We start from the raw sequence: 19,480 nt of genomic DNA, 5'->3' as shown, positions 1-19,480 counted from the left end.
TAATAAAAACACTTAATATAAAAAATATTATTAAAAATAAATAAAAAATAAAAAATAATGAAAACAAAACAAAAAAAGGAAATAAAAAAACCATGCAAGATATGTAATTTTCCTTTCTGGTAATGTACTCTCTCATTTAGAATTATATACAATTTAAACTCATGCAAGACGTGATATCAATAATCAGGTAAGAATATTTGTTAGTTAATGCCAAACTTACTGTTGAACATGGCGATATGGAGATAACTGGTTTCATTTCTTAAGTGATATTTGCGCTAAGCATTTTATGTTATTCTTTCATTTCATATGTACAATATTATTTTTGAGGAATGTGGTACTATCCTGTTTGTTGGGATAGAATTATGGTAGGAGTTAAGTTACTTGCCTCAGCTCACAGATGGGAACAGTTGAATAAAAATCCTTGTTTTTGTTTTCTTTTTTCATATAATGCTGGTATTCCTTAGGTGAGAAAGAAATTGGCGGTGAAGTGAGTAGGAAAAAAGTGGTGAATGAGAATATGAAGATGGGGGCATCAATTGTAAGGCAGTTTTGGACCTCATTTTCTTTTCTTTTAATAAGCACAGCTCACATTTACAGATGCTTTACCATTGTTACGTGCCCTTCCAAGTCCTTTACATGTATTTTTAAGTTGTTTTATATAACTTCAAATTTAACAACTAACTTACTACATATAAGGCATTTTTGCGAAGTGTTCTACAAAAACATTATACCCTTGTTTTTGAAAATTAGCGTGAGTCTTTCTAATTATATAACCTTCTTGGTCCTCACTGGTGATAACCGCTATTTCAACACTGTTACATTTTTTTCAATAATATATCATCTCTATTTAAACTTCATATTGTAGGGTTTGTGAAGAGGTTGCCTGTGATCTAGTTTGTTATTTCAACATTCTAATATTGAGGCTTATTAATGATAGTGTGGCTATCAGATTGTGCAGCTATGCTATTAACCCTGTTATTGACCCTCATTCAGGTTGTATTTCGCTATCAGAAACAGATTTGCTATGGTCAATTTAGATCGTGTGAGTTTTTTTTTTTTTTTACTTTTCTCAACTGTTTTGTTTCCTGACCATTCCTGTACAAAAGACTATAAATAATTTTGCAGAGAGAATTGATTACACCATTATGTGTCTGGCATCATTTTGCACAGTGCTTTTCTAATTATTTTAATCAAATCCTGGCCACTCCATGACTTTTTTTTTGAATTAGTTCACTCAGTGATTCTTTTCTCAATTTCTGGGCACGATGTCCATGATTAATGAGTTGCCATTGCTATGGACCTGTACACAGAATCACAATGTCATGAAATCCAGTCACTCTTCTTTGTGACATCATGAGATGAAAATACAGACAAACCATCCCAGTAGATTAGTATTTTTAGGTCATAATCATTCATGAATTAAAATTTTAAAATACCTTTGAGTGTTTTTCCTTCTTACAACATCATTCATAATTTGTATACATAATAAAAACTTAAAGAAAGTGTATTTTCCTACATCCCCACTTAAAAAAATCAATTCAAACTCATGAAGCAGAATTCAACATTCTATCTTCCTCTACAGATTAATTTTCCCTTGCTACTTTTTGTTTACTTGGCTTTTTTGTTTAGTTGTTTTTTTGGTATCTTCACAAAAATATGCACAAATGAACAAAAGTGTATCCCTGTCTCATTGTTCTATTTGCCAGATGTATCTTTCTGTTTACGGCATTGTTTTTATCACCTTCCTTAATATATTAACCTTTCTCATGCATGTATACTTACCTCATCAATTGAATTTTAAATGCTAAAATGAACATGAAACAGAACTCTAATTTACAATCTTTGTTTCCCTAATATCTTCTATATATTTCACTTTTTTTTCATATAGTTTCCACTATGTGGAATTTATGCATGCATCGCTCTGTCTTATAGGGTGCTCTCTCCCCCCCACCTTTTTTTAGTTCTCATGGGCTTTTACTTTAATCAGATACCATCAGATGCCTGAGGTCTTCCTTGATTATTCAAAATTCAAGGGGTAATGTTAACTTCTTCTTTTCAATTATTTTTCCACAGCTTTATATTGTTTTAATATTTAATTTTTTTTACTTTTAATTTTTTATTATGTTCAGTTTTAATAATTTTTGTCACCATCTGATTACAATATGTAAGGGCAAATTTTATATATATATATTTTTTTTTTTTTTTGGCTGCTGCTTTACTACTACTAGGAACACATAGACAGATATTCATAAGCATTGTTTGAATGTCTAAGCCTTAAGACTCTCTGAATTTCTGTTTTTGTATGTAATAATTTTTTGTAGGAGATATCAGATGTGTTCATTTCCTAGTGAAGCATAACAAGGTCCCACACACAGGTTGGCTTAAAATGACTGAACTAATTCTCTGAGTAGTGGAGACTACTGAAATTCTAAAATCAAGTTATCAACAGCCTTGGTTACTTCTGAAGGATGTAAGAAAATCTGTTCCTTGCCTCTCTTCTAGCTTCTGGTGATGACTAACAATCACTGAAATTTGTTGGTATGTAAATATATCTCCTAAGTCTCTGCCTTTATTGTAATGCATTCTCCTTGTGTCTATGTCTTCACATGGGAATCTTATATGGATGCCATATTTGATTGGGGTTTGCCTTATTGTAGTATGAGCTCATCTTAGCTTAATTTTCTTTTTTAAGATTTATTTGTTTATTTGAGAGAGAGAAAGTTTGGGAGACAGGAGCAGAGGGAGAGCGAGAGAGAGAAACTCAAGCAGGCTCTGTGCTTGGGGCTCAATCTCACAACCCTGAGATCATGACCTGAGCTGAAACCATGAGTTGGATGCTTGACCAACTGTGCCACCCAAGCACCCTTAGCTAATTATTTTCAAATGAGTTTACATTCTGAGATGCTGGGATTAAGACTCAATGTATCTCTTTTGGGGAAACAGAAGTCACCCTATCACATTGGGTTATACAAAAGGGGAGAAAGTTTTTTATATTTGTATAATTAAAATATTTTCTAAGCTCATCCACTTACTGCATAAAACATTTACTATAAATTACAAACCAAACACTCTAAACTGAAAAGTAATTGACAAATGGAAAGGTTTTGTTAACACTGACAGAAAAGTCACTCAGTATCATGAAAGCAAAGGTTCATATTGTAATTTTATCTCTGTTACTTAGTCTGACACATGCTGAATTAAGCTTAATTTCTCTATCAACTAATCTATAAAGGATTTTTGAAGTTTCAAGGCACTGTCTAATTAATTTTGGGAATTTTCCTTTTTGAAGACATACTATCAATTATAAAGATGTATATTATTAAATTAATTTTCAAAGGATGTTTAGAAGCTAAACTTAGGGAAAGTTCCACACTTATAAAAATTAGTACCAAGAGAACATAGTTTATTCTGTTATTATACTTTTTGTTCTTTGAGATTCCTAGGTCCAGTGATGTCATCTTAATCACTGACCTGGAGAATTTACCACAGTCACTTGCTTTGTAAGGCACTGAATACATGCTTACCAAATTAATGCAGTAATATCACTTTGTCTTGTATAGGATAAAGAACACATCCATCATGGCATGGGACAATCAGACTTTCACCTCTGATTTCATCCTTCTGGGAATCTTCAATCACAGCCCCACTCACATCTTCCTGTTCTCTTTGGTCTTGGTCATCTTCATAGTGGCCTTCATGGGAAACACTGCTATGATTCTCCTTATCTACCTGGACCCCCAGCTCCACACCCCCATGTACTTCCTCCTCAGCCAACTGTCCCTCATGGACCTCATGCTCATCACCACCGCTGTACCCAAGATGGCCTTCAACTACTTGTCTGGCAGCAAGTCCATTTCTGTGGCAGGCTGTGCCACACAAATTTTCTTCTATACATCACTACTTGGCTGTGAATGTTTCCTGTTGGCAGTCATGGCTTATGACTGCTCTATTGCCATTTGCCACCCTCTAAGATATCCCAATCTTATGAGTCCCAAAATTTGTGGACTTAAGACTGTGTCTTCCTGGATCCTGGGTTCTACTGATGGTGTCATTGATGCCCTAGCTACATTTTCCTTCTCCTATTGTGGGTCCCAGGAAATAGCCCAGTTCTTCTGTGATTTTCCTTCCCTGCTAATCATCTCATGCAATGACACATCAACATTTGAAGAAGTTCTTTTCTACTGCTGTATAATAATGATTATTTTCCCTGTAGCAGTAATCATTGCTTCCTATGCTCGTGTTATTCTGGCTGTCGTTCACATGGTCTCTAGTGAGGGTCGCCGAAAAGCTTTTGCCACATGTTCCTCTCACCTCATGGTAGTGGGAATATACTATGGAGCAGCTTTGTTCATGTACATGAGGCCCACTTCAGATCGTTCCCCCACCCAGGACAAAATGGTTTCTGTCTTTTACACCATCCTTACTCCCATGCTGAATCCCCTCATCTACAGCCTCCACAACAAGGAAGTGGCAAGAGCATTCATGAAGGTATTAGGGAAGGGCAAGTCTGGACAATAAATTGCCTAATTATTTTCATGCTTTGCTAAATTCTCTTTAGTGTCCTTCTTTCAATTCTGTTTCTTAAAATGGCACTTATTATGTATATATTTTTGGAAAAGCATATTCCTGGGCAACAAAACAATCCTTTCATTTTAAAGAAAATTTTTTCAAATATTTATTATTATTTTTATTTAATTAAGTTATAACTACATTTGTGGCCATTTCGTGAATAAGGACATTATAGGTAGACTGAAAACTTCAGGAATTTTGTGGCATATATTCAGGTAACAAACAAACTTTCTTTTCCCCAGGTTGTAAATCCAAAACAGTATTCATTCTCTTTTGAGTCATTTTGGATGAGGATTTGGTACACTGGGCTTTTTACATTTACTTAATGTGTTATGTTTCATTATTATTCTTAATTTTTATTCTTCCAGACTTGCAGAATAAAGCAATATAACACTTCAACCCAGATGATGTTTTTATATCACACCTTTAATTTTGTGCATCACAAAAGTGTAAATTTTACTAACAGTCTCAGATTCAACCCCTTTTTAAGTTGCTAAGACCCTCCCTAAGCTCCATGCATGGACTCAATGAGGAAATACTTTTATTATACAGAACCAAAGGGACTGAAAATTTACAAGTGTCCATCAATACATCAATAAAATATATAAGTAATTAGGCACTGACACTTATGCATTCTATTAATGATAATAGGTAATATTGAAATTCAGGATATAGTTAATTTTTTTTTGTTTTCTAAGAGAAATATATTATTACATAATAGTTTGTATAAAAATTTTATGACTCTATTGCAGTCATATTTTCTTCCATAGAAATAATGCAATCTCCATTGCATTGTCTTTATTGGGCTATTGAAGCACAAGTGACTCTAATTGGTAAATAATCATACCAGATAGGAATATGTCAATCTGGCCTTGAGGAGAGAGAGATTGGTAGCCATTGTTACTGTGGTGTGGATTTTCTCCTGTCCCCAGTGAGCACACAAGGTATGATGGTCCAACCATTCAGGTGGGAGTCATGCCCAAAGGCTGTTCCACATAGCTATTAGGTTTCATTTGATGTTACCCAATTAATACCTGAGTATTACAGTAAGTCAGTGCCAAACCAGTCACGATCCATTAATATGATAGAATGACTACACAATCCCAATGGTATTCGTCCCATGTTTCTGGTACATTTGGGTTGATTCTGTTTAGACAGACTTCTCTCATAAAAACATGGGGATTTCCAGGTACTCAATTGCCCATAACAGAGAAAAACACATAAACCCATCCCAAATCTGAGCACAGTTATCCATTGCTCTGATGGTGGTTTTTCCAGGACCTTTTAAATAAACAAACTGATGGACTGTTTTTTTAGTTTATCTGAGAGAAAAAAGAACACCCATATCCAGTGTCATTAATAGTGTGAGCCACAGGCTAAGTTTCTGAGTCAGTATTGGCAACACCAGATGAACTAGCAGCATTATATTTAGCTTATTCTTCTGCAATGTACCATTTTAAGACGTTCCAGTCCATTCCCTAAAGTGATGATACTTACACTGACAATTGTGATGGGATTGCCAGGGACAGCTTCCCATATACCCAACAGTTGTGGTGATATTTTAGGTACTTGTCCCATTGATGGACATCATTGGAGCAGCAGAAGTCTAAAGCTGAAAAGACATTTAGTAGGACCTTCTTGGTAATGTCTTCCACTTGTACAAGAATTACACTTATGCCCTACTACTTAGATGATAGTGTTGCTGCAGATTGAAGAATTTGACTTATGCATATCATAAATATTGGCTGGAGAAGACAGCAGTGTCAGACATGAGGATATGGATTGAGGGTGGGATATGTCAGACCCAGACCCCCACCTTCGCTCCTCCTTCAATGGTGCATGTTCCATTTTAGGTTTAGTGAGTTTGCATAGGTTTGGCTTGCAGCAGGGCAATGGGATCCCAGTGGAGACTAAGCAGCTCCCCTTCACCCAGATATATGAATTAACTCACTCATCCTGTGTGGATGTACTATTGCAAATTGCAGTAGATAAGTCCTTTTCCAAGTGTGATGGGGCTTGGTGTTCTCAGTAGCATGGCACATTGATCCATGGTGAGAGTTACGGCAATAGATGATTTTTTATGACTTCCACACATTTATGGTGTTGGATTCCTTGGCATAGGTCCCAGTCTGTCATATTGGGTACAGGCCCTACTGACTGTCATTCAAATGTATTAAAGCCAGGGTTAATTCTTTTTTTTTTAAGATTTTATTTATTTATTTCTCAGAGAGAGAGAGAGAGGGAGCACAAGCAGGGGGAGTGGCAGGCAGAGGGAGAAGCAGGCTCCCTGCTGAGCAAGGAACCTGCACCAGACTCCATCCCAGCACCCTGGGATCATGACCTGAGCTGAAGGCAGATGTTTAATCAACTGAGTCATGCGGGTGTCCCAAAGCCAGGGTTAATTCTTTAGTCCATTTGGGCAAGGTGCTTTTACCTGTTAAGAATATAATTTGTTGCTTTAATATTTATTTTGCCTCCTACCAATCCTACTAATTGTGGGTTGAAGGGGAGATGGAACCTCCATTCAATGTCAGACTCCTTTTCTCAGATTTTAACATCATGACTTTTGAAATGTAACCTCCAATCACTAGCAATTTGACAAGGGTATCCATACACAATACTCAATTTCTTTAATACCTTAATGGCAGCCTCATTTACACAGCATCAGAGGAAAGCTTGAGTTAGGCCAGATGGAGAGTCTGTACAAACCAAGGCATATTTAGAACACTCACTCAGAGGGAGGAGACCAATATAATCAATTTGCCAAATCCTCACCAGTTGGTAGCTCTGGTTATTGGCCTCAGATTCTTTTAAGAGCTGCTCCAGATGTTGTTTAGAGCACACAGGACAGGACGTTACTACATTAACCAAGTCAGTGTACTTCTCAGGACAATCCAACATCCCTGGCAATATGCCATTCCACTGGAGCACTGGAACACTGTAGTGTCAGGGGGTGTTAGTGCCTTACGAGCTGGGATATGAAAAACTGTGAGGTCTGCCTTAGGCTCTTGAAGATGGACCCAAATGTCCTTCCACATATCCTGACCATATAAGGTCTGCTTCATAAACATCCAGTCCTTGGCTTTCCATTGGCTAACCCCAAGGATTAATTCCTTTAAAAGAGGTCAGTTGTCAGTGCAAAGGGTTAATGGCCATGGCCCACTGGCTGCTATGGTTTGTTCTTGTTTCCATCCAGATGGTGTTAGTGTTGGGCTGAATAGTGACCTCAGTCCATGCAGCTGTATCTCCTCTAGTGGAAATTTTCCCTGCTCCCTTTTTACAGGCTTCAGGGACCACCAAAGGAATAGAGGTGAGGGCATCTGTAGAATCTATATACTCCACAACATCTAGTAGGGCCTACCTTCCCTGAGATAGTGGGCTGGTGGACAGGGCACTCCTCTGCTAGCAAATACGCATGACGTAGTCAAAGTGGGAGTTTGAGCCATGGCAGAAGTGGGTCAATGAAACATATTTTCCACCCACCCCTTGAGAGGCAGGGAAGTTCTCACTGCAATGTGGTGTTGTTCTTTAGTGAGAGACTCCACCTGGAGGAATGGTGTGTACAGTGCTAGAAACTGGTGTTCTGTGGGGGTATATCAGATTTCTGTCCCCTGCCAGAGCTGAGAAAAAAATCCTAGGGGTATTTTTTTTCCTTCCATTATCTCTACCACAGTGTCCAACCCATACGTTCTTGAGTCACAGATACATCTAACTCAGATGGGAACCCTGCTTGGGAGATGCCCAGAGCTTCAATCTGCTTCACTAGTATTTTGGCCTTTTCAAACTTTCAGCCTCTTGCTCTCATCCCCAGCCCCACACATTCCCTTTATTTATCAGGCAAGATAAGGAATGGAGGTACTATGTTATGACAGTACTGAAAGTTCTCTAAAACTGCCAAATCCCTACAAACACTTGCGACTGTTTTGTTTTCTTAGGGGTTAGGTAGGCTTGCACATTTTCAGTCACAGTTTTTGGGACAACATGGGTCTTACTCTACCAGACAGTTCCTCAAACTTTATGTTGTGGCCCTGAGCCTTGAATTTTCTGTGGGTTTACTGCCATCCACTCCTTCACAGAAGCTCTGCAAAGCCTGCAAGGTGTTGCAGCAGAGGCAGAGTTCACATGATAACATTATATCCTCAATAATTTCATGGGCCTATTTCACTGGTGTGGGAAGGGAGAACAGGTGTCTCAGACTACCATTTCATGATATGTGGTGTAACTGTGCAGGTGACCTTGGGTGAGTACCTTAAAGATACATTTTTGCCCCTCTCATATAAAGGCAAATTGATCTTGTGACTCACTGGCCATGGGTACACTGAAAAAAGGCATTTGTTAAATCCAGCATAGCATGATATGCTCCTCAGATCCAAGTAGGATTCTATCCCTGAGGGCTCTAATGGAGAAGGCAAGGCATCAGGGATGATAAGGGCAGATGAAAAAGTCTAGGGGTGCCTCAAAGGCTGTCAGTTAAACATGTGACTTGTGATTTCTGCTCAGTTCATGATCTCATGGATCATGAGATCAAGCTCTGTGTTGGCTCTATACTCAGCAGGCATTCTGCTTGAGATTCTCTTCCCCTGACTTGCGCTGTCTCTCTCTCTCTCAAATAAATAGATAAATCTTTAAAAAGAATGAAAGAAAAAGTCTGAACTGTGGCTTATGTTTTTAAGGCTTTCCATAAACAAACAAACACAGTGTTAGATTGTCAGTCTACCTGTTCAGGCAGTGTCCTTGTAGGAATGAGATCATACTACATTCCCATCCATGTTAGTCTTACTGGACCCTTCTCAGCTGGTTGAGATAGCTTTTTGGCTTTCTGTCATATTAGGGGTTGGGAAGTATGGGGCATGTCTCCTTTACTGTCAATCACCATAATCTTCTCATCACTTTCCAAGGATTTCCATGTCTTAGTGTCCTGATCAGGCTTAGTCACAAGCACCTGGGCCTTAATCCATGGTAGCTTGTGCCACCCTTAGCTTTACAAAACAGTGTGCTGCAATCTCTAACATATTCTGCTCCCCCACCTTGTCTTCCAGCCCAAAAGCCATCAGGCTAGTAGAATCTATCATGTCCTTTTCTAATCTTAGCTTGTCTTCTGACTTCTAACACAAGCTTCAGCCTAAAATTAGGCATCAGTCAGTGGCCAGATGGGATGCCCATAATAGAGGTCAACCCACTACAGCTATCATATACTTATTTTTCCTTCCACAGTGTGCAATGCATAGTTTCCCTAACAAGCATAGTAGACGAGCTGTTTTTTGGTGTCCCCATAGTCATGAAGTTGTCCACAAGTATGTAACACACAGGTTGCCCCTCCCCACCTAGATGTTGATGGCCACCTGGTACTTTCCCAGGGTTGCCTCATTCCCAAGGCTTATTTCATTGGTCTCCTGGCTTGCTCACCAACTGTTGGACTGCAACACTCCTGAGAGCTTCCGAGATGTAATCTACAGCAGACTTCCTCCATGCAGAGGGCAGGGAGAGACTGAAGAAAGAGGTAGACCACTCCAGATTGGTAGGTGGCAGTTTTAATAATGGCAAGGAGATGTTTCATATGAGGGTTGTCTTAGGCAATAAGAAGACCATTTGAACCCTGTACCCACCCTCCAAATCTTAAATGCTGAAGAAGAGGCCCTAACTGGATTCAGTCATATGTAACATGCAGTTGTTTTCAACACCACATTACTATCTCAAATCTATTTTCTTGGAGTAGCCTCTGGAAATGAGAAAGGCACATTTCCAGGATGGGGGATGGGTTAAAGCACCTCCACATGCCCAGATCCGGAACACGGGTCAATTGCAGTCATATCTTTTTGATGACTTTTCCCAGCAGAAATTATCATGAAGAGAATAACATCCAGTGTGCAGATTTAGTGGCCAAATAGATATTTCCACCATGGCCCAAGGTAATAATTTAAGAAAATATTATTTGCACTCTTTAATATATATACAATAGATATGATTTATCTTGAAATTAAAAAATATGCATATTACCTAATAAATTATATATGTTATCACCTAGATATAATATTAATCCACAGTGGTATACATTCAGGACTCCAGCATACACACTGCAATTATTCCTATATTGAGTTGAGGAAAGAAAAAGAGAAAATAATCAATTATCTTAGTGATTTTCCTAACAATCAGGAAAGAACTGAATGACTATAGTTGCCTAGCGAGAATTGTCTAGAAATCACTTGGCTAAATTTTTAAAAAATTGAAATTTATTGAACTGGACTCAAAGTGCAATTCACTTTTCATCAATTAAAATATTTTTATTTACATTCATTAACATAATTCATGAATTATATTACACTAAAATATCATTGCGATTTATCCTGAAATGTAGCTTGTTTAATTAAAAAATAATAATAAAAAAACGGATTAAAAAAATCCAAGTTGCAATGGTTGTTTTCTTCACCTGGGTCCAAAATGAAACTTCCCCCTAATTGTTAATATCTAAATGTATAAGTAATATTAGCCTTACAAATTAATTGAAATTTCTGATAAGGAAAATGCAACTGGACACCTTTAAACGTACAGAAGTCATGACAAATAGAAGTACTCCTTCTGGCTTTGTCTCCATTCTGAACAATTCCCAGTATTCAAGACAGGTAATCATTGCTACAGGGAAGTCTTTTACAACTTTTCATGTGAACACAATGTAAGTAACCTCACTAATAATTTAATATCTCATGCCATTTAAAAATATATCATAAATAGATTTTTTAATGTTCTGTTAGTCACCATACAGTACATTATTTGGTTTTTATGTAGTGTTCAATGACTCATTATTTGCATTTAACACCCAGAGCTCATTACAATACGTGACCTCCTTAATACCAAACCCTGGGCTACTGCATCCCCCCAACCCCCACCACACTGATACCCTCAGTTTGTTTCCCAGAGTCCATAGTTTCTCATGGTTCATTTTCCCCTCTGAATTACCCCCCTTCATTTTTTCCTTCGTTCTCCTATGTCCTCTGTGTTATTCCTTATGTTCCACATATGAGTGAAACCATATGATAATTCTCTTTCCCTGCTTGACCAATTTCACTTAGCATAATTTCCTCCAATTCCATCCATGTCAGTGCAAATGGTAGGTATTCATTCTTTCTGATTTCATTGTAAGTATGAACCACATTTTTATTCATTCATCTGTTGTAGGGTATCTCAGCTCCTTGCATAGTTGTCTATTGTGAACATCGTTGCTATGAACATTGCAGTACCTGTGCCCCTTCTTTTCATTACATCTGTATCTCTGGGGTAAATACCCAGTAGAGCAATTGCTAGATCATCAGGTAACTTTATTTTTAATTTTTTGCGGAACCTCCATACTTTTTTCCAAATTAGCTATAACAACTTGCATTCCCACCAACACTGTAAGAGGGTTGCCCTTTCTCCACATCCTCACCAACAATTGTTCTTTCCTGCTTTGTTAATTTTTGCCATTCTGACTGGTGTAAGGTGGTATCTCAATGTGGTTTTGATGTGAATTTCCCTGATGGCTAATGATGTTGAACATTTTTTCATGTGTCTCTCAGCCATTTGTGTATCTTCTTTGGAGAAGTGTCTGCTCATGTCTTCTGCCCATTTCTTGACTGGATGATTTGTTTTTTGTGTATTGAGTTTGAGAAGTCCTTTACAGATCTTTGATATTAGCCCTTTATCTGTTATGTAATTTCCATATATCTTCTCTTATTCCATGGGCTACCTCTTAGTTTTATTGAGTGTTTCCTATTTGGGCAGAAACTTTTAGTCTTGATGAAGTCCCAAAAGTTCATTTTTGCTTTTGTTTCTCTTCCCTTTGGAGACGTGTCTTGAAAGAAGTTGCCGTGGACCATGTTAAAGATTTTAGTGCCTATGTTCACCTCTAGGATATGAAGGGATTTCTGTCTCACATTTAGGACTTTCATCCATTTGGAGTTTATCTTTGCATATGGTATGAGGGAATGGTCGAGTTTCATTCTTCTGTATATAGCTGTCCAATGTTCACAAACCATTTATTGAAGAGACTGTCTTTTTTCCCCACTGGATATTCCTTCCAGCTTTGTCAACGATTAGTTGACCACAGAGTACAGAGTCCATTTCTGCGCTCTCTATTCTGTTCCATTGATGTATGTGACTGTTTTTGTGCCAATACCAAGCTCTCTTGGTGATCACAGCTTTGTAATATAACTTGAAATCAGGCAACATGATGCCCCCAGCTTTTTCTTTTTCAACATTTCCTTGGTGCTTCGGTCTTCTCTGGTTCCATACATATTTTAGGATTGTTTGTTCCAGATCTTTGAAAAATGCTAATAGTATTTTGAGAGGAATGACATTGAAAGTATAGTATGCTCTGGGAAGGCATGACATTTTTACGTTTATTCTTCAAATCCATGATCATGGAATGTATTTCCATCTTTTTGTGTCTTCTTCAATTTCTTTCATAATGTTCTATAATTTCTAGAGTATATCCTTTATCTCTTTGGTTAGGTTTGTTCCTAGGTATCTTACAGGTTTCAGTGCTATTGTAAATGGAATCAATACTCTAATTTCTCTTTTTTTTTTCAGTTACACTGTTAGTGAATGCAAAAGCAACTGATTTCTGTGCACTCATTTTGTATCCTGCCATATTACTGAGTTGCTATATGAGTTCTAGTAATTTGGGGGTGGTGTATTTTTGGTTTTCCCCATAAAGTATCCTGGGACACAAGGGTGGTTCAACACTCACAAATTAATCAACGTAATAAAACAGATTAATAAAAGAAAAGACAAGAATCATACTATCTTCTCAATTGATACAGAAAAAGTATTTAACAAAATACAGTGTTCTTTCCTAATTAAAACTCTTCAAAGTATAGGGATAGAGGGAATATTCCTCACTTTTATAAAAACCATCTATCCTGAGCCCACAGTGAATATCATCCACAATAGGGAAAAGCTGAGAGATTTTCCCTTAAGATCAGGAACATGGCAGGGATGCCCACTCTTTCCTCTAATGTTTAACAAAGTATTAGAAGTCCTACTATCAGCAATCAGACAACAAGAAGAAATAAACGGTATTCAAATTGGCAAAGAAAGAAGTCAAACTCTCTCTCTTTGCAGGTATCATAAATGGATTATATTACCTGTTGTAGGCATGGGTTATATTGTACATTAAATGATAATCTCTTGAACTAGAGCTCAAAGAGAATCTAAGGAAGAACAAACTTGGAAAGGCTATAGAACTCTTTAGAGAAGTTATAGTTCAAAGCAGTGGAATTTATTGTTTCAGTAAGGACAGATGTGTTTACTGTGAAATGTGTTTACTGTGAAAACAGTTGGAAACTCTGCAGAGTGTAGGCCAGGGAGAAAATGAGCATCAATTAGTGGCTTGGGTGTACAGTGGGAATCCAGATTAGAGTGGCAGCAGAAGGTCTTTGGAGCATAGAGGTCACATAACATGGGGTGGGGGCACTGTTCTTGCAGAAGGGACTACTATTTTATGGCCTTCTTGGGCACAGAAAACCTCATGCACATTGCACAGTGTTCTGTTTTGACGTCAACAGGGCTGCAGAATGGTTATGGTCAGCCCAAAGTAGAGAGTTCTAGGTCACTGCCTGGGCAGGATCTATCAGAAATTTTCATCCTGAAACTCCTCCACCAGAGTCTTCAGGAAGTGTCTTCCTTCAGCAATGTCCCTGTAGCACCCTCTACTTAGAAACACTACCATCACGTTCATTTTAAGGGAGAAAGGCTTTTAAAAAATTCCATTGTTATAGAGTATGTACTAAAAGTTGAATTTGGGGGGCGCCTGGGTGGCACAGCGGTTAAGCGTCTGCCTTCGGCTCAGGGTGTGATCCCGGCGTTATGGGATCGAGCCCCACATCAGGCTCCTCCGCTATGAGCCTGCTTCTTCCTCTCCCACTCCCCCTGCTTGTGTTCCCTCTCTCGCTGGCTGTCTCTATCTCTATCGAATAAATAAATAAAATCTTTAAAAAAAAAGTTGAATTTGGAGCTGAAAGACAATACATTGACAACTGACATAGTACATTATTTGGGCCTTTCAGTATCTGTAGAAAAACAATTCTATATACCAAAAGGAAAAAATCATCTCTATTTTTTGCAAGTATAGTAGTTCTCATTCTTCGCCAGGATAAAAAGACTCACAGTCTCAAAAATTGTCATATACACTGTGGGCTATTTTAATTATTCATCAAATTTAGTCATGGTAGCAGTGAATATCGATTACCTAGAGTCTACCATGTAAAAATAATGTCCAACAACTCTTGTATACTTTTAAATGAGTTGAAGAAAAAAATGAATATAATTAGAAAATACAAATAAATACCTTCATGTAAAAGTAGAGAAACATATTAAAAATATGCAAAGCTACTTGAGTCCTCATTTTTATAACTACTCATGAGTTAATCTTTGGCTTCTTTCCTAAATTACCCATTTCATAGTTTCATTTCCCTTGGCCAGAAGGTCAACTGGGCTCAACATGTTTAACACTATATTCACAGGAATAATTATTCTCAAAGGTTCGGAGGGTGAGTAACCTTGCTTTTCTAGTTGGTGTGGTTTTGCCATTGGCTTTTATTATGAGACATGAAAATACTAAGAGATACCCCATAGAATTCCCTAGGCTACACACATAGCCTGTCTTGCCTCCATTATATTTATTTTTTTATAATTATATTTTTACTATGTTATGTTAGTCACCATACAGTACATCCCTAGTTTTTGATGTAAAGTTCCATGATTCATTACTTGCGTATAACACCCAGTGCACCACGCAGTAAGTGCCCTCCTTAATACCCATCACTGGACTATCCCATCCCCCCACCAAAGCCCTCAGTTTGTTTCCCAGAGTCCATAGTCTCTCATGGTTCATTCCCCCTTCTGTTTACCCCCCTTTCATCTTCCCTTTCTTCTCCTACCGATCTTCCTACTTCTTATGTTCCATAAATGAGTGAAACCATATGATAATTGTCTTTCTCTGCATGACTTATTTCACTTAGCATTATCTCCTCTAGTCCCATCCATGTTGCAGCAAATAGTGAGAAATCATTTTTTGATGGCTGAGTAATATTCTATTGTATATATGGACCACATCTTCTTAATCCAGTCATCTGTTGAAGGGCATCTCAGCTACTTCCACAATTTAGCTATTGTGGACAATGCTGTTCTGAACATTGGGGTGCATATGGCCCTTCTCTTCACTATGTCTGTATCTTTGGGGTAAATACCCAGTAGTGCAATTGCTGGACCATAGCGTAGCTCAATTTTTAACTTTTTAAGGGAACTCCACACTGTTTTCCAGAGTGGCTGTACCACCTTGCATCCCCAACAACCATATAAGAGGGATCCCCTTTCTCCACATCCTCTACAACAACTGTTTCTTGCCTTGTCATGTTTTGCCATTCTAACTGGTGTAATGTGGTTTTTCAGTGTGGTTTTGTTTTGAATTTCCCTGATGGCTAATTATTTTGAACATTTTTTTCATGTGTCTGTTAGCCATTTGTAGGTCTTCATTAGAAAAGTGTCTGTTAATATCTTCTGCCTATTTTATGATTTGATTACTTTTTTCTTGTGTATTGAGTTTGAGAAGTTTTTTGTAGATCTTCGATACTAATCTTTTATCTGTAGTGTCATTCGCAAATATCTTCTCCCATTCCGTGGGCTTCCTCTTACTTTTTTTGACAGTTTCCTTGGCTGTGCAGAAGCTTTTTATCTTGATTAAGTCCCACAAGTTCATTTATCTTTTGTTTTGTCTTGCCTTTGGAGATGTGTCATGATTAAAGTTGCTGTGGCCTCTGTCAAAGAGGTTGCTGCCTATGTTCTCCTCTAGGATTTTGATAGATTCCTGTCTCACATCGAGGTCTTTCATTCATTTGGATTTTATTTTTGTGTATGGTGTGAGAGAGTGGTCAAGTTTCATTGTTGTGCATGTAGCTGTCCAATTTTCCCAACAACATTTATTGAAGTGACTGTCTTTTCCACTGGATGTTTTTCCCTGCTTTGTCAAAGATTAGTTGCCCAAAGAGCTCAGGGTCCATTCCTGGGTTGTCTATTCTGTCCCATTGCTCTATGTGATTTTGTGCCTGTACCATGCTGTCTTTGTGATCACAGCTTTGTAGTATAGCTTGAAATCTGGCAACGTAATGCCCCCAGCTTTGTTTTTCTTTTTCAACAATTCCCTGGCGATTCAGGGCCTTTTCTGTTTCCACACAAATTGAAGGGCTGTTTGTTCCAGTTCTTTGAAAAATGTCATTGATATTTTGATTGGGGTTGCATTGGAAGTGTAGATTGCTCTGGGTAGCATGGACATTTTAACTATGTTAATTTTGTCTGATCCAGGAGCATGGCATATTTTTCCATCTTTTTGTGTCTTCTTCAATGTTTTTCAAGAGTTATTTGTAGTTTCTAGAATATAGATCCTTTACGTCTCCGGTTAAGACAATTCTGAGATAACATATGCTTTTTGGTGCTACTATAAATGGAATGGATTCCCTAATTTCTCTTTCTTCAGTCCTATTGATCGTGTATAGAAATGCAACTGATTTCTGAGCATGGATTTTGTATCCCTCCACATTGCTGAATTGCTCTATAACTTCTAGTAGTTTGGGGGTGGATTCTTTTGGGTTTTCCATATAGAGTGTCATGTCATCTGTGAAGAGAGACAGTTTGACTTCTTCTTTGCTGATTTGGATACCTTTTATCCTTTTTTGTTGTCTGATTGCTGTTTCAAGGACTTCTAGTACTATGTTGAATAATAATGACTAGATTGGGCATCCTTGTCGTGTTCCTGATCTTAAGGGAAAAGCTTCCGGCTTTTCCCCATTGAGAATGATATTCGCTGTAGGCTTTTCATAGATGGTTTTTATGAGATTGAGGAATGTACCCTCTATCCCTACACTCTGAAGTGTTTAAATCAGGAAAGAATGCTGTATTTTGTCAAATGCCTTTTCTGCATCAATTGAATATTTCATATGGTTCTTGACTGTTTTCTTGTTGATACCATCTATCACACTGATTGATCTGTGAATGTTGAACCACGCTTGCACCCCAGGGATGAATTCCACTTGGTCATGATGGATAATCCTTTTAATGTACTGTTGGATCCTATTAGCTAGGATCTTGTTGAGAATTTTGGTGTTCATATTAATCAGGGATATTGGTCTATAATTCTCCTTTTTGATGGGGTCTTTGCCTGGTTTGGGGATCAAGGTATTACTGGCTTCATAGAATGAGTTTGGTAGTTTTCTTTCTGTTTCTATATTTTTAAACATCTTCAGGAGAATAGGTATTATTTCTTCTTTGTATGTTTGGTAGAATTTCCCAGGGAATCTGTCAGGCCCTGGAGTCTTGTTTTCAGGAGGTTTTTGCTCAGAAGAGCCACAATAAACCACCAGGGAAAGCCACCAGAGAACCAAAGCCCGGAAATACCAGCTCACATTGTGCCAAACCCTATCCCCCTTCTCAGGGGACAGGGAGACTCTACCCCAACAGGGTGGCCTGAGTATCAGTGCAGCAGGTCCCTGCCCCAGAAGTCAGGCTAAAAAATGAAGAAGACTACATCCCTAAGGTCCCTATGAAACAAAAGCACCCTGCCTAGTTTCTGGTCAATAATTTGGGCTCTGGGCAACCCTGCAACCTCTCCTCATCAGAATGACGAGAAGGAGAAATCCCCCGCCCAAAGAAAAGATAATGAGTGTGTGGCCTTTGCCACAGAACTGATGGATATGGATATAACCAAATTATCAGAAATGGAGTTTAGAGTAACAATGGTCAAGAAAAAGTGTAGACTTGAAAAAAATATATTAACAAAATATTAATGAGAATATAGAATCTCTAAGGGTGGAAATTAATGTCAATCTGGCAGAAATTAAAAATACTATGAATCAAATGCGGTCAAAACTAGATGCTCTGACGGCCAGGGTAAATGAGGCAGAAGAACAAATTAGTGAATTGGAGGATGGGATGGTAGAAGAGAAAGCTAAAACAGAAACTTGCCTCAATTTTATAGCAACAACCAAATATTCCCTTCATAGACGAATCCTTCTTTTTGTCTGCTTGTTGGTTCACTGGTATAAAGAGTCCCAAATGGCTAAATGTCAGTCTCATCTTTCAACATAGGGCTACCAAATCTGGGTTCCCTGTTAGAAGCAATCTCCCCTTGAAGAATAAGAGCCCAAAGCAAACAAAGATTAAAATTTTTAGGAGAGAAAGCAACAATTCTGCAAATGAATTTTCAAGCATTACAGTGAGAAGAGCCACATAAGTTCTGCCATATGATTCTCAGACAAATGAATTTTGGCTATGGAGAAGTTAGAATCCAAAAAGCATTACTACATTCTGTAAGACCAAATACCGTCCTTCCATCAGTGTTTTTTTTCCCAATTGGTATTGTACCTGAATTTTTTTATTATTATTATGTTCAGTTAGCCAACATATAGTTCACCATTTGTTTTCGATGTAGTGTTCAACTATTCTTTAGTTGTGTATAACACCCTGTGCATATCACTGCACATTTAACAAGCTATCCAAGCTTCTTCTGGGTTATAATGAAAATGACAATACAAGTTTATTCTCTGGCCATGAGTTCATTTCTGCACTTTGTTGTGCTGTGAAGTGATTTCCTTGATCTGGTGCAATGTTACATAGAAAGCCTGACTGTGGATTCAGTGTTCTGTTAGTTCACAATTCTTGTACTTTCAGAATCCAACTAGGGATCATCATGCAAATTTAATTAATTATTTAAATCACTTTAGAGTTACCAGATAGGGTGAGTAGCGAAATAGAGACAAATATAAAGCCACATAGGGAACTGTATTTTCAAATCTAACCTTATCAAAAATGTTTTTAAAAAACAAATAAAATAAAAAATAAAGTATTTATTAAAACATAAAATGGAGAGCTAATTTATTTTGATAAA

At 37.7% G+C, this 19,480-nt stretch overlaps 1 protein-coding gene across 1 annotated transcript; it reads left to right on the top strand.

The window, feature by feature from the left end:
• The first annotated feature begins 3,579 nt into the window (after positions 1 to 3,579).
• On the top strand, positions 3,580 to 4,518 carry LOC100467529 (olfactory receptor 2M3). The gene has a single exon (XM_034653250.1). The coding sequence runs from the start codon at positions 3,580 to 3,582 to the stop codon at positions 4,516 to 4,518; it is 939 nt and encodes a 312-aa protein (XP_034509141.1).
• Positions 4,519 to 19,480: the final 14,962 nt, after the last annotated feature.

The sequence above is a fragment of the Ailuropoda melanoleuca genome, unplaced genomic scaffold, assembly GCF_002007445.2.
Source record: "Ailuropoda melanoleuca isolate Jingjing unplaced genomic scaffold, ASM200744v2 unplaced-scaffold7480, whole genome shotgun sequence".
Taxonomy (NCBI): Eukaryota; Metazoa; Chordata; class Mammalia; order Carnivora; family Ursidae; genus Ailuropoda; species Ailuropoda melanoleuca.
This window is presented reverse-complemented; position numbering and strand designations above follow the sequence as displayed.